We start from the raw sequence: 12,518 nt of genomic DNA, 5'->3' as shown, positions 1-12,518 counted from the left end.
TGCATCCAAAGGAGTTACAAGAAAAGGCCAATATCAAAATAATAACTGTGAAAACTGTGCATCACAAAATTATATCTAAAATTTTAATCAAATATCTCTGTTGCATATGTTTCTAAACACAATTATTTTTTTCCATGAGAGCATTGAATATTATGAACTATTTAATTCATTCAAAAATAGTATTTCCATCGAGTATGATTTCAATCAACAGGGAATCATAATTTTCAAAGTATTTAAAACCATTACCATATACACCAATAAAACTATATCAGACAGGTCAATAATGTGTTGTAACCTGCTTTTATTTCAGAAACTGTGTTCTTTGTTTGTTAAATCCAACAGATAAAAACAAAAAACAACCATAAAGTGTTAAAGCATGACCATAAAGCATTATAGCATGCTGTATTTGTTAAGGCAACAAGAACTGGCCAGTCCATGTACAGTATACATTTAATAGTACTAATTACCTTTGGAGAGCCAGATTAAAAATTGTATCTATAAGATGAATATGACCAGACATGAAAAATATTTCCTAAAGAGGCACTGTATAATACGTATTTTTTTGTTTGACCTTAAAATATACTTATTTTTTATGAGTGTATTGTGTGAATGTGTAACAATCTGCATGGTTACAATAATCAGAAGAAAAACACTCAAAAATACAGTATTTTGTGAGCTGTACACCCAAGCCACAAAGTGCAAATCAAATTGAATTATCAAATCTGAGGAGACTCAAATATGCCATATTGAGTATTATGTGTTTTGTATTAACTCACACTGTGTCTTCTAAAGAAAAAAAAATCCTTTTAAATCCTGTGGTTTTATTTTTGATTTTCAAAACATTTAAAGGTATGAATAACTTAAACATGTGGATCAAAACACCTTACAGTGTTAAAAATAGATGCAGCATTCTTGTTGCTTAATTTTAACTTATACCCCATTTCCATAAGTCACTTTACTAGAGCATATGTCAGGCTGCTTGAGTTATCTTTCATCTCCACATACTGTAAGCATCTTTAAATAAGCACTGAATGAGTGACTGTATAAGTTTCAGATGTGTCAGTCATAATGCCTTATACAGAATTGACCCAAGAAACAATGCAGCATGACAAATACAGTATAATCACGTTAGTGTTGTGCCTAAAATCCAAGTAATGTGAAGGAGGAGAAAATGCTAAAATAAATAGAGAAGTGCAAACGTTATCTGCTTTAGAAGCACAAAGAGATTCTACTTCTTCTATTTATTTGTTGTTGTTTTTTATTGGGTTATAATAAATATCAACAGAATTAATAGTGACCTGAGGACACTACTGATCCTGGGGTGGAGTGTACAGTAAGTTAAGGGATAACAGGTACTGATGCCTATAACTGAACAATGTTAAATCACAGAAATTACATTTAAAATTTATTTTTTAAGGAGAAGCACAAAAATACCCCAAAAGAGGCCTTAATTCTTATATTGTGAATATATGGGAACTGGGCCTCTTTTATTGTGCTGGGTATCTGTGTTAGTAACATGGTTCATTCGGGGTGAACCTGTTACTGTGATGTAACCTACTGTAGACTAGTCTGAAAGTCATTTTAAATCCATGTTTCTTTTGGCTTCCTAGACTTGTTTGCTAGTGTATTGTAAGTTTCAGTTTTGTGGATGAGGCCCGAGGGGCAACAGATTGAAACCTGGCTAGTAATATACTTCATTCATCCCGTCCTTCGGATGAGACGTAAAACCGAGGTCCTGACTCTCTGCGGTCATTAAAAATCCCAGAGTGTTTCTCGAAAAGAGTAGGGGTGTAACCCCGGCGTCCTGGCCAAATTTCCCATTGGCCCTTACCAATCATGGCCTCCTTATAATCCCCACCTATGAATTGGCTTCATTACTCTGCTCTCCGCCCCACTGATAACTAATGTGTGGTGAGCGTTCTGGCGCACTATGGCTGCCATCACATCATCCAGGTGGATGCTGCACATTGATGGTGGTGGAGGGAAGTCCCCATTACCTGTAAAGCGCTTTGAGTGGAGTGTCCAGAAAAGCGCTATATAAGTGTAAGCAATAATTAATGTTATTATTATTATTATTATTATTATTATTATTATTATTATTATTATTCATGTGACATACTGTGCTAATGTTCTATTTTCTAAAAGTCATATGGTAATTCATATGTTTACATACAGTACTGCTGTATTTACTTCAGGCTATTACATTTTTCATTATTACTTCATGTAATCATGATTGTAATTTTACAATCATGATTGTAATTTTAGGAGGCAGCCTGTGCCATTGTTATATCCTTGACATGGCTCACTGTTCAGTCATCTGTGCCTCAGATTTCTGGACTCATTGCTTCCTTATTTACCATGTGCTACACAATGTATGTTTTGTTGTGTGTAAATTGTCGTGCATAGCAAGTGTCTCTAGACCAGTGAAAAGAGCAGAAAATAATTACCATGTGTGATGTTGCTTTCTTATATGAGGCTGTATTTCTAGCCTCTCTTCTCTTTAGTACTTGAAGCCTTAAATATTTCCATTTTCTTTTTATTGAGCTTGGAAAGTATTGAAATACAATATTATATTTTGTAAACTCGATAGTTGCATCTGGTAAACAAATGAATTATAATAATCACCATGTTCCCGTAATAGTCATAAATATGGTCATGACCTTGTTTGTTATGGTTTTTAATTTCCACATAGTGTTTGCTTAAAGCATAGGCTATTTTGTATTACATTTGCATTATGTAGATTTTATTAAATTTCAATTATCATGTTTGGTAAATTTGCTAAAAACATTTTGGAATTTACAAATAGTAATTACTATTTATGTGGTAGTGTGTTATTTGATGGAAAAATGCTTGTAATGTAATTCTTTACAGTTTAACTATCTATCAGTTAATCACTTACATGATTTTTAACCCTACAGTATCCAGTTGTATATACTGTAGTTTAATGTTCAAACACTTGGTCTTTAAAATTATTGAATATCAGATGTTATTTTAACAAAACCATAAGTAAGAAGCCCAAATGTTCATGAAGCTTGTACTGAATAATTAAATATTAATTTAATGTGTTTTTAAATTCAGCTGCATATGGAAATGGGGTATTAACTCATTATCCACAAAAAATGCCTGGCACCATTTTTTTAAGTAATATGCAAACGTAAAAAGTGTCAAAGCAACTAAATTTAAAATCACATCCATTCAACGCACACACTTGAAATGTTTTCCTTTATCTGACATATTTCAACTATGTTAGAATATCCAGTTTAACACTGTAGAAACATTTAATCACATTTTAAACAAATAATTAAAAATAATTTAAAAGAAATATTAAGAAACGTTCTGATTATAAAGACATTACTTTAACATTTACATTTTACAGAATATTTACAATTAATGAATGACAATATCACAAACCTTTATATCTACCAGTCTGTAGTAAGCTGTATTATTTACAAAAATAATAACAGAAATACAACAGATGAACATATGAATTTTTCACATCTCAGTTAAACTGCTTTTTACAGTTATGGACCTTTATGCATAAAGCACAATACATGTTGATGTCTCTAGATAGTCTTGGCAAAGCATTCATGTCCATAGCTTAGCTTGATTGTTAAAAGAGGTCAACGTTTATCATATGAAGTATTCCTTCTGGTTTTCACTTAATGTATTGTGTGAGTTGGGCTCATTATTGAAAGGAAAGTCAGTACTGTCTTCAGGCTTTGGTCCCTTAGGTTCTCTGGTTTGAAATGTTTCCTTTCGTTGATACAAGAATCTTGCCATTATTGCCACCACACAGAGGACGACAAATATGACAACTGCTATGACACCTGTAAATTAAGATCAATTCAGTGACACAAATTAATTTCACATTTCAAATAAAAACATTTCTGAGAAAAAATTAAAATGCCTTTCTACACCTCCTTGGTTTACTCCAGTAATTTTGAAAGCATTATAAGGTTCTTAAGACTCAGATATGATACCATAAGATTAGTATTGTATTCTATTCTTAATACCCTCACTTATTTTATTCACAATTAATTTTCTTAATGAGAAACAGTTATTTGATATAACCTCAAACACAGACTTTAATACATGGAACAATAATCCAATGTTTTTTAATTAAAAAAAAAATAATTTCCAGCTGTAATTTTCTTCTTCAGCTATTTTGTTGATTTCCTCCACATTGGTGATATCCAGTTAAAGTAAATTATATGCAGCAGTACAAAAGAAACATATGATATTTATATGTAATTGAACAAGCATGCTTGATTACTGAGAAAATAAAAAAAAGTCTAGCAGGAATGTCTTCATCAGTACATAGCTACTAAACATGAAGTTACTTAAAGATGCTATTAAAATAAAGTCTATGAATACTAATTTTAATTGTAGCATTATTACCACTCCTCCTCCTGGTGCCTTTTTAAAAATAAATAAATAAAGGTTTAAATGAGTTAATAAATTCAACAAAGCTACATTTTCATTTCTATGATGTTTATATTCAAGAAATGTCTAGTCACTCATTATTTTATGTTTAAAAAGGTGGATACTGCATTTTGGTTGTGGTGAAGGGGAGTCACCATTACCTGTAAAGAGCTTTGAGTGGAGTGTCCAAAAAAGCGCTATATAAGTCTAAGCAATTATTATTATTATTATTATTATTATTATTATTATTATTATTATTATTATTATTATTAAACTAGACTTTTTAAAACTTTGCTGCACTGCTGTACACAAATGCACAGATTGTAATACACATTTCTTCATTTTAATTTTAATCTGTCATATTTTAATTATTAAACTGTTAATTTTGAATATTTAACTGCAGATTTAATGTACCCCCCATTCGTGCATGTAACTTCATGCCATTAATCATCTTAAAAGTTTATTTTTCCATAAACTGTTCTATTGAAACTGTTCTTGACTTCATATTTACACATTAAATAGTCCTGTGGAAAAGTAAACAAAGTTTGTACTATACTTTGTTTTAGAATATATCTAATGTAAGCCATTGGTCACCCTTTTGCTGTCAGAATGTAAAATAATATTTTTCTGGCAACAGCTAATTTCCCTGTTACCTCCAATTAGAGCAGAGTCACTCCTGATTGTATTGACTATTGGCTGACCCTCGTCTATTGGACCAGAATGATCTAAAGCAGGAAAAAAGGCAGAACAGAAAATTTAGAACAGGACAGAAAATTAAGAATAAGTAAATTAATCTATGTTCTCAGCTCATAAAATATTCTGTATACTATTTCCTGAGAAGCTTTGTTTCCTCTGTAGGTTTTCAATGTAAGCAAAGCATGGCATTAAATAAATTTATTATTTGGGAATAATGTTTTGTAGTTATTTGTGAAACTCTGTGTAGGTTTTGTTTCTTTCATCAAGTGTTTTAATATTTTTGTGCTTCATAAGTGTGTGCAATTCACTCTACACCACATTGAAATGCAAAACTGACATACAGTATGAGTGTTGTTATCTCCTGGTGAAAGTGAAGCATTAGAATTTCACTCCAAATACATGTTCAAATGAAATAAAGTTATAGGATACATTCCAGAATATTACTATGCAACCACACAAAAAGATCATGTTACACTAATAATACAGTAATACAGAATTATTCAGTGAGCTCTTAAGTGGTGAAACATAAATGGTAGATCATAATAAGGAAATGTAAACTATTAAGCATTGAAAAGACACAAACAATGCAGATGAAAAAAGAGCTATATCTATTGAATGCTATAAATATACTATAAAGATGAATTCTAATACTTAAAATTGATTTCAGTAAACCATAAATATAATATTCATCTATTTTTTAATACTTTTTCATCCAATATAGAGTCATAAGGGAACCAAAGCCTATCCTAGCTAGCAATGGGTGCAAGGCAGGAAACACCCTGGACAGGACATCAGTCCATCACAGAGCATATACTCATACCAAGACCAATTTTTCCAGAAGCCAATTAACGTACCAGCGTGTCTTTTAACTGTGGGAGGAAGCCGAAGCACCTAGAGGAAACCTACACAATATGGGCAAATTATACAAAGTCCACACTGATACCACCCCAAGTTCAGAAATCAACCCTGGGCCCCAGTGCTGTGAGGCAGGAATGCTGACCACTATGCCTCAATGCCTGAAGGTTTACCGGTAATATTTAATTCACGTGATCCTGTTAAATTACAGACACTTAATCAATTAGGTATGTGTCAAAACCTAGAAAAACTTTGTCTAAAAAACAAACAGTTGTCTTCAAGAATGAATCTAAAACATTAATACAACATGAAATAATGTACATTTATAAACTTATAAATATAAAACGTATAAACTTATAAATGTACAGCAATAAACAATTTATATTGCTATACAATTATATGTTTATAAACCTTTTTCTCTGTAGTAAAAGTAAATTAAATGAAATTAAAATTATGGACTTTTGACTTTAAAAGCTTTATCCAACCCTGGGGAGACCATGCAAACTCTGCACTGAAGACACCTCAGGGGAATTTGTAAATGAGTTCAAGACCCAAGTTATTTGAGGCATCCATACTAGCTGCCATACACACACTACACACTAGTACTGTTTGCAATATTCATTTTATTTACTCACTACATTATTATAATCATCCCTGTCATCCCACCAAAAACAGCAACAAAAATATGTAACAATGCCAGTCCATGTATTTGCACTTTTAAGGACTTACTTCCTGATAGTATCTCTGAGTTTGGCCTGGTTCTTCAATAATTCATATTTTCTGTTTCATAAACACAGTCAAATGAAAATCAGCAGGCAGCCTCTTATGGACACACACAAAAGCATGCTGATGCTTTGTGACATCTGGAACGCTGCCTTGCATGTGGTGGTGAATTTCCAAGTACTCTATTTCTTTTGGAGAAAACTATAGTGTGATCAGATATCTCCTGCCATCAGTGTTGCTAAAACCCATAAGACAGACATTGCCAGTAGGGATGTGGTTTTACAAAATAAAAAAATAAATAATCAAAGAGATTAGATGCAGGCAGTACATTATGTGACAGTTACAAGAATAGTATGCTCAACTGATTTGTAAGCTATGTTTTGCATTGTGAGTAATAACTGAATGCTTGATATTTTATGAATTCTTTAAATTTGGCTTGTTCTGAAGAGGAGAGGGCCTGCTCACAACAATGAGCAAAAGGAGTTATTTTGTGTAATGACAAGCATCATGCATGTCATGGCAAATGCTATGGCTACTGTGCTTTCCTTACTTTGAATAGTATTTATTCACATGATCGTAAATATATAATATAGTATATCTTCAAATTATTTTTATAAATATCAAATAAAAAATGGCATTTTAATATTTTTTCAGTACACATCTTTGATACATACCTGATGATGAATGTATAGTTTCAGCTGCAAAAGGGTTTGATGATGAAGAAGATCCACAGTGTGACTCTACCAGGTGTCCTTTCACTATAACTGGGCTTGAGCTTGGATAAAACAGGGCAGCCTTCAAAGGAGCAATGTTATTAAATTGCACCACGGAGATGCACCCATTAAATCCCAGGGAGTTCACTCTGGAAACCTCTGGGTCAAGGTCATCACTTTCTGAAAAAAGATATGTAAAATATCTGTAATACATGAAAAATAACATATTTCATCCAATACTCTGACCTCTCTCTAGCATTTTATATATATCATATCTTAAAGTGTTTGTTCTCCTTTTTGTGAAGCCACATTAAATTAGATTTTTTTAATATAAACAAGTTGTCTACCTAACCACTACTAATATTTATATTGATGACTGGGGTCATAAAACAAGTAGGAAATAGGAAGGACCTACTTCATTCAAAAGTGCATGTTTGCAAACACAAATATGAAGCATTTACCATTCATTTGTAATCGATGTGACAAAATGCCCAAAACTCTTTTTTAACGATAACCTTTTCTCTCAAAGCTCAGTGATAGAGGTAAATCTCAATTTACATGCTAAACAGTTCATGAAAAAAGAAATTTATATAAAAAAGCATCAATTAAAATTTCCTTTCAGAATGCATATAAATGGGGGAATGGGTTCTAGAATGCGTTCTAGGTCCACCCTACATGGAATGGTAATGATGGGCGTAGAATTGTGTGGAAAATGTAAGAAAAATGTACTTATAGGAGGATTTGGACTCAACTTTTACTCTGACTGAGTCTTTGTATTTAAAAGTCGCATATTTAGATGCATAAATTTAGGTTTTAAATTATTACTGTTTTATTTGTTGATTTTTAGGAATGACAATAAACTGTCTTATTTACATTTTTATGAAATCTCATATTTAAGTTTTTTACACATTAACTCACTTTGTTTTATGGTTTTATTGATTTTATTTTAGATTTTCTTCAATACAATCATAGAATACATTTTTATTTCAATAAACATTTTGAAGTGGAAATCTAATAAGTAAATTGATTCTTAAAATGTAGAGAGCTTTGCAAAAAATATATTGGTGCTTTTAGATAATATATTTCAAGGATGTAATTGCTGTGCTACAGTACGTGCAGAATTGAGAACTCTCTCTTGTGGCTTCCTTGATAGTTAAATTTCAAGACATAAATTGTATTAAGAAACAAATTAATAAACATTAATTTAAAATATTATTTGTACACAGTCTAACAAAAATTATTTACTATTTTATAAAAAATATCAACAGGATATATAAGGTGCTTAGCAAAAATATTGAAGCCTAAGAAGAAAGCAAAAGAAGATATGAGACAAATGAGCATTATGAGTTACTCTACTGCACAAATGAGACTACAGGGTGTTTGACATACATGTAGTCTTGAACACTCTGCCAATTTGTCTTTTACTGATCATAACTAAACTGGTTAAAATTAGAGCTAGTAGTATCCTGAATTAAGTCATAGTATTGTGATAGTGTCAGTAGAGTTAGAAGGCTGCCTGAGCACCGGCAGAGCATGTGTTGTTTTCCGTGCAGTGTGCCGGTGTGTAGTCGTCTGCAGAGGTTTATTTTCTCTGGCACAAGAGGGAAATCTTTCTCTAAGCGGAGAAATTAGTTTGCGTTGCCGTGAGGGGAACACATTCGGTTCTATCGTGAACCCCGTCTGCAGGCGCGTGGGGATCTTAAATCGCAGCGCTGATTGGCGTCGGGTGTGGAAGCTGCACATTCCCATGTGCCGCTGAGTAGGAAGTGCAGTGGGAGGTGTGTTCCATCTTCACATACCCTCAGCTTGGAGGGGATCCCCTAAGCGTCCAATTGATGTTGTCGGGAGAGAGCATCCGTGTTTCGGTTGGCAATCCCCACCCGGTGTTGTACCACGAAACGATAAGGTTGTAGGGCAAGGAACCACCTTGTCACCGGGGCATTTTTCTCTTTATTAGGCTTCATCCAGTTGAGCGGTGCATGATCCGTAACGAGGGTGAATTCCCTGCCCAACAGGTAATACCTCAGCGTTTCGATTGCCCACTTGACCGCCAGACACTCCTTCTCCGCGACAGCATATTTTTGCTCCCGAGGCAGTAGCTTTCTGCTCAAGTATAGGACGGGATGTTCTTCGCCATTGAATTCCTGAGATAGGACTGCCCCTATGCCCTTTTCGGAGGCATCCGTTTGAAGGATGAACTTCTGTTGAAAGTTCGGGAGCCTTAAGACTGGATCCTGGCATAAAGCGACCTTGAGGTTACTAAAGGCTTTAGCCGCTTCCTGGGTCCAGCGCACGGTCTGGGCAGTGGCCGCACGCGTGAAATCAGACAGAGGTGCAGCCCTCTCAGCAAGGTTGGGAATAAACCATCCGTAATAATTTAAAAGCCCCAGGAAAGCCTTGATTTGGGTCTTCGATTTTGGTATTGGCCAGTCCCGGATGGACTCTATTTTGTCTAAATGAGGCCGGATTTTTCCATCACCCGAACCGGCTTTTCTTCGGGTTAATATGCAGACCCACCTCCTCCAGTGAAGAGAGGACGGCCTGGCAATGTTCCAAATGTTCTGGCCAACATTCACCGAAAATAACCAGGTCGTCCAGGTAGGCAGCCGCATAGTGGAGATGGGGTCTCAGAAGACGGTCCATCAGGCGTTGAAAGGTGGCGGGGGCTCCATGCAGTCCGAAGGGCAACACTTTGTAATGGTAAAACCCCACAGGAGTCCAAAAAGTGGTCTTCGGCTTTGCGAATAACCTTTTGTAAGGTCTAAGTTGGTAATAAATTTGCCCAGTTAAATAAATAAACTTGCCCAGCTTCTCCAGGAGCTCATCTATCCGGGGCATTTGGTAGGTATCAAAACGGGAGACATCACTGAGTTTTCTGAAGTCATTGCAGAAACGCCAGGAGCCTGCAGGCTTCAGGATGAGCACAACGGGGCTGGACCAGGGGCTGTGGCTTTCCTCGATGACGTCCAACTCCAACATCCTCTGTACTTCCTTTCAGATCTCCTCATGCTTTGCTTCAGGTACCCTGTAAGGGGGCACCTGTACAACAACTCCAGGGGACGTCTTCATGTGTTGTTGTACCAACCGTATCCGCCCCGGCAGATCTGAAAAGAGGTGATGGTTCCGGTGTAGGAGCATCTGGGTTTCCTTGATCTGTTGTGGGGAGAGGTTTGGAGAGAGAGAAATTATATCCATGGGAGAGGAGGTAGAATTGCTAGACAGCAATGCAGGGACTGTCTCCTCCGCAGGGGGTTCTCTTCAAGGTTTCAGGGCGTTCACATGGTGTATCTTTTCTTTTTTACTGTGGTCCAGATGGTATAACTTGTATGTCACTGGCCCTGTTCATTCGTGGATTTCATAGGGTCCCTGCCATCTGGTGTAAAGCTTGCACTCTGATGATGGCAGTAGCAGCATTACGTGATCCCCAGGGCGAAAGATCCTTTGCCGCGCTGAACGATCTTAGTACTCCTTTTGTCTGCTTTGTGCTCGCTGTATGTGTTCCCCCACTAGTGGCTTCAGCTGTGCAAGCCTGTCCTGAAGGGAATGGACATAGTCGAGCACATTGTGGGAGGACAAGCGCTGCGACTCCCAAACCTCCCGGGCAACATCTAAGATTCCTCGGGGTTGTCTCCCATAAAATAACTAGAAGCGGGAGAACTCTGTGGAGGCTTGGGGTACCTCTTGGATGGCAAACATCAGGAGAGGGAGGATTCCCAATCTTTTCTGTAGGCTTGCGAGACCTTTTTCAGCATCTGCTTCAGGGTTTTATTAAATCTCTCCACCAGCCCGTCTGTTTGTGGATGCTCTATTGAAGTTCTCAGGAATTTTAGGTTCAGGAGTTTACCTATCTCCTGCATCAGGCGTGAAGTGAACTGAGTCCCTTGGTCAGTTAATATTTCTTTCGGCAAGTCAAAACAGGTGAAGGGATTTACCATCTCCTTAGTGATGCTGGTGCTGATGGCCCTACATAGAGGTATCGCCTCCGGATACCTGGAAGTGTAATCCACAATCATGAGGATATATTCGTGTCCCCAGGAGGATTTAGGAAGGGGACCTACTATATCCATTGCGAACGAAGGGCTCGTCAATGACAGGCAGGGGCTCTAATGGTGCTCGGAACTGTGGTTTCGGTGCGCTTAGCTGACTGTCAGGGCAAGATGTACAAAAGCACCTGACATCAGCGTATACTCCTGACCAGAAGAACCTTTTCAAGACTTGCTCCCAGGTTTTGTCTACGCCCAGGTGTGCTTCTAGCAGATGTATGTGTGCCAGGAGGACAAACCGGCGATGTTTTGAAGGAACCAGAAGACGCTCCTGATTGGGACCATTACATTGGTATAGCATACAGATGCAGCCATTCAAAATGTGCGGTACAAACCCGCGGTACGGTAAACTACCCACAAGCCACCGCGGGGCACCGCAGGGCACTGCGGTAAGTGATTGGCTGGCCAAAATGACCGACAGGGACACTCGTGGTGCATTGGTTGGTAGTGAAAATATTTAATCAGTTAATATCTTTACTGTGCACATTTTAATCTGCTTAGTTTTGAATATTTATATGGAATTTTACCACTAAAGGGAAATTTTAGTAGCTGAGCATAAAAAGAAGAGGAGCATAACGCATCTGAAGGTCATAAATGATATTAATTTAGGAACATAAACATTACTGTATGTACGTAAACTGTACTGTGTATGGCTGGTCTTGGTAGTTTAAAGAAAAAATACACACCAGTCTTCCATTTCTCCCTAAACAGTTTAAGCATGAAAGTTTTATGAAACGGTACCCAAATATGTGATTGCTGTATAGAATGAACTTTTATTTCTACCGGACTGTTACATTTCTACCGGACTGTTACACCAACGCATTAGCATGTTAAAGCGATTTAATTGAGGAGCCTAGCTTTCTTAACTAGTAAGTACTGTACTTCCGTGGTTTTGGAGGGGGGAGGTGTCTTTTGCTGGAAATCTCGCCCCCTTCTACTTTGAAAATACCTGTGAAACCGGTTTAAATCGTCACAGCCTGCACTCCCGCAGAGAGGGGGGTTGTACTCGTTAATGTCTAAGCCGGAACACATCATTATATCTCATTTTGTATTTCTATAAAAAAAT

General features: G+C 36.4%; 1 protein-coding gene across 1 annotated transcript in view; it reads right to left on the bottom strand.

The window, feature by feature from the left end:
• Positions 1-281: 281 nt before the first annotated feature.
• Positions 282-12,518, bottom strand: part of cntnap3 (contactin associated protein family member 3) — a 370,114-nt gene continuing 357,877 nt past the window's right edge. The window contains exons 22-24 of the mRNA XM_088629389.1: positions 7,371-7,589; positions 5,076-5,147; positions 282-3,827 (exon numbers count right to left, since the gene is read on the bottom strand). Coding sequence (XP_088485515.1) covers positions 3,631-3,827; positions 5,076-5,147; positions 7,371-7,589 — 488 coding nt within the window. The 3' untranslated portion in view covers positions 282-3,630. The remainder of the gene's footprint in view (positions 3,828-5,075; positions 5,148-7,370; positions 7,590-12,518) is intronic.

Source organism: Lepisosteus platostomus, chromosome 4 (assembly GCF_059453375.1).
Source record: "Lepisosteus platostomus isolate fLepPlt1 chromosome 4, fLepPlt1.hap1, whole genome shotgun sequence".
In the NCBI taxonomy this organism is placed as follows: Eukaryota; Metazoa; Chordata; class Actinopteri; order Semionotiformes; family Lepisosteidae; genus Lepisosteus; species Lepisosteus platostomus.
This window is presented reverse-complemented; position numbering and strand designations above follow the sequence as displayed.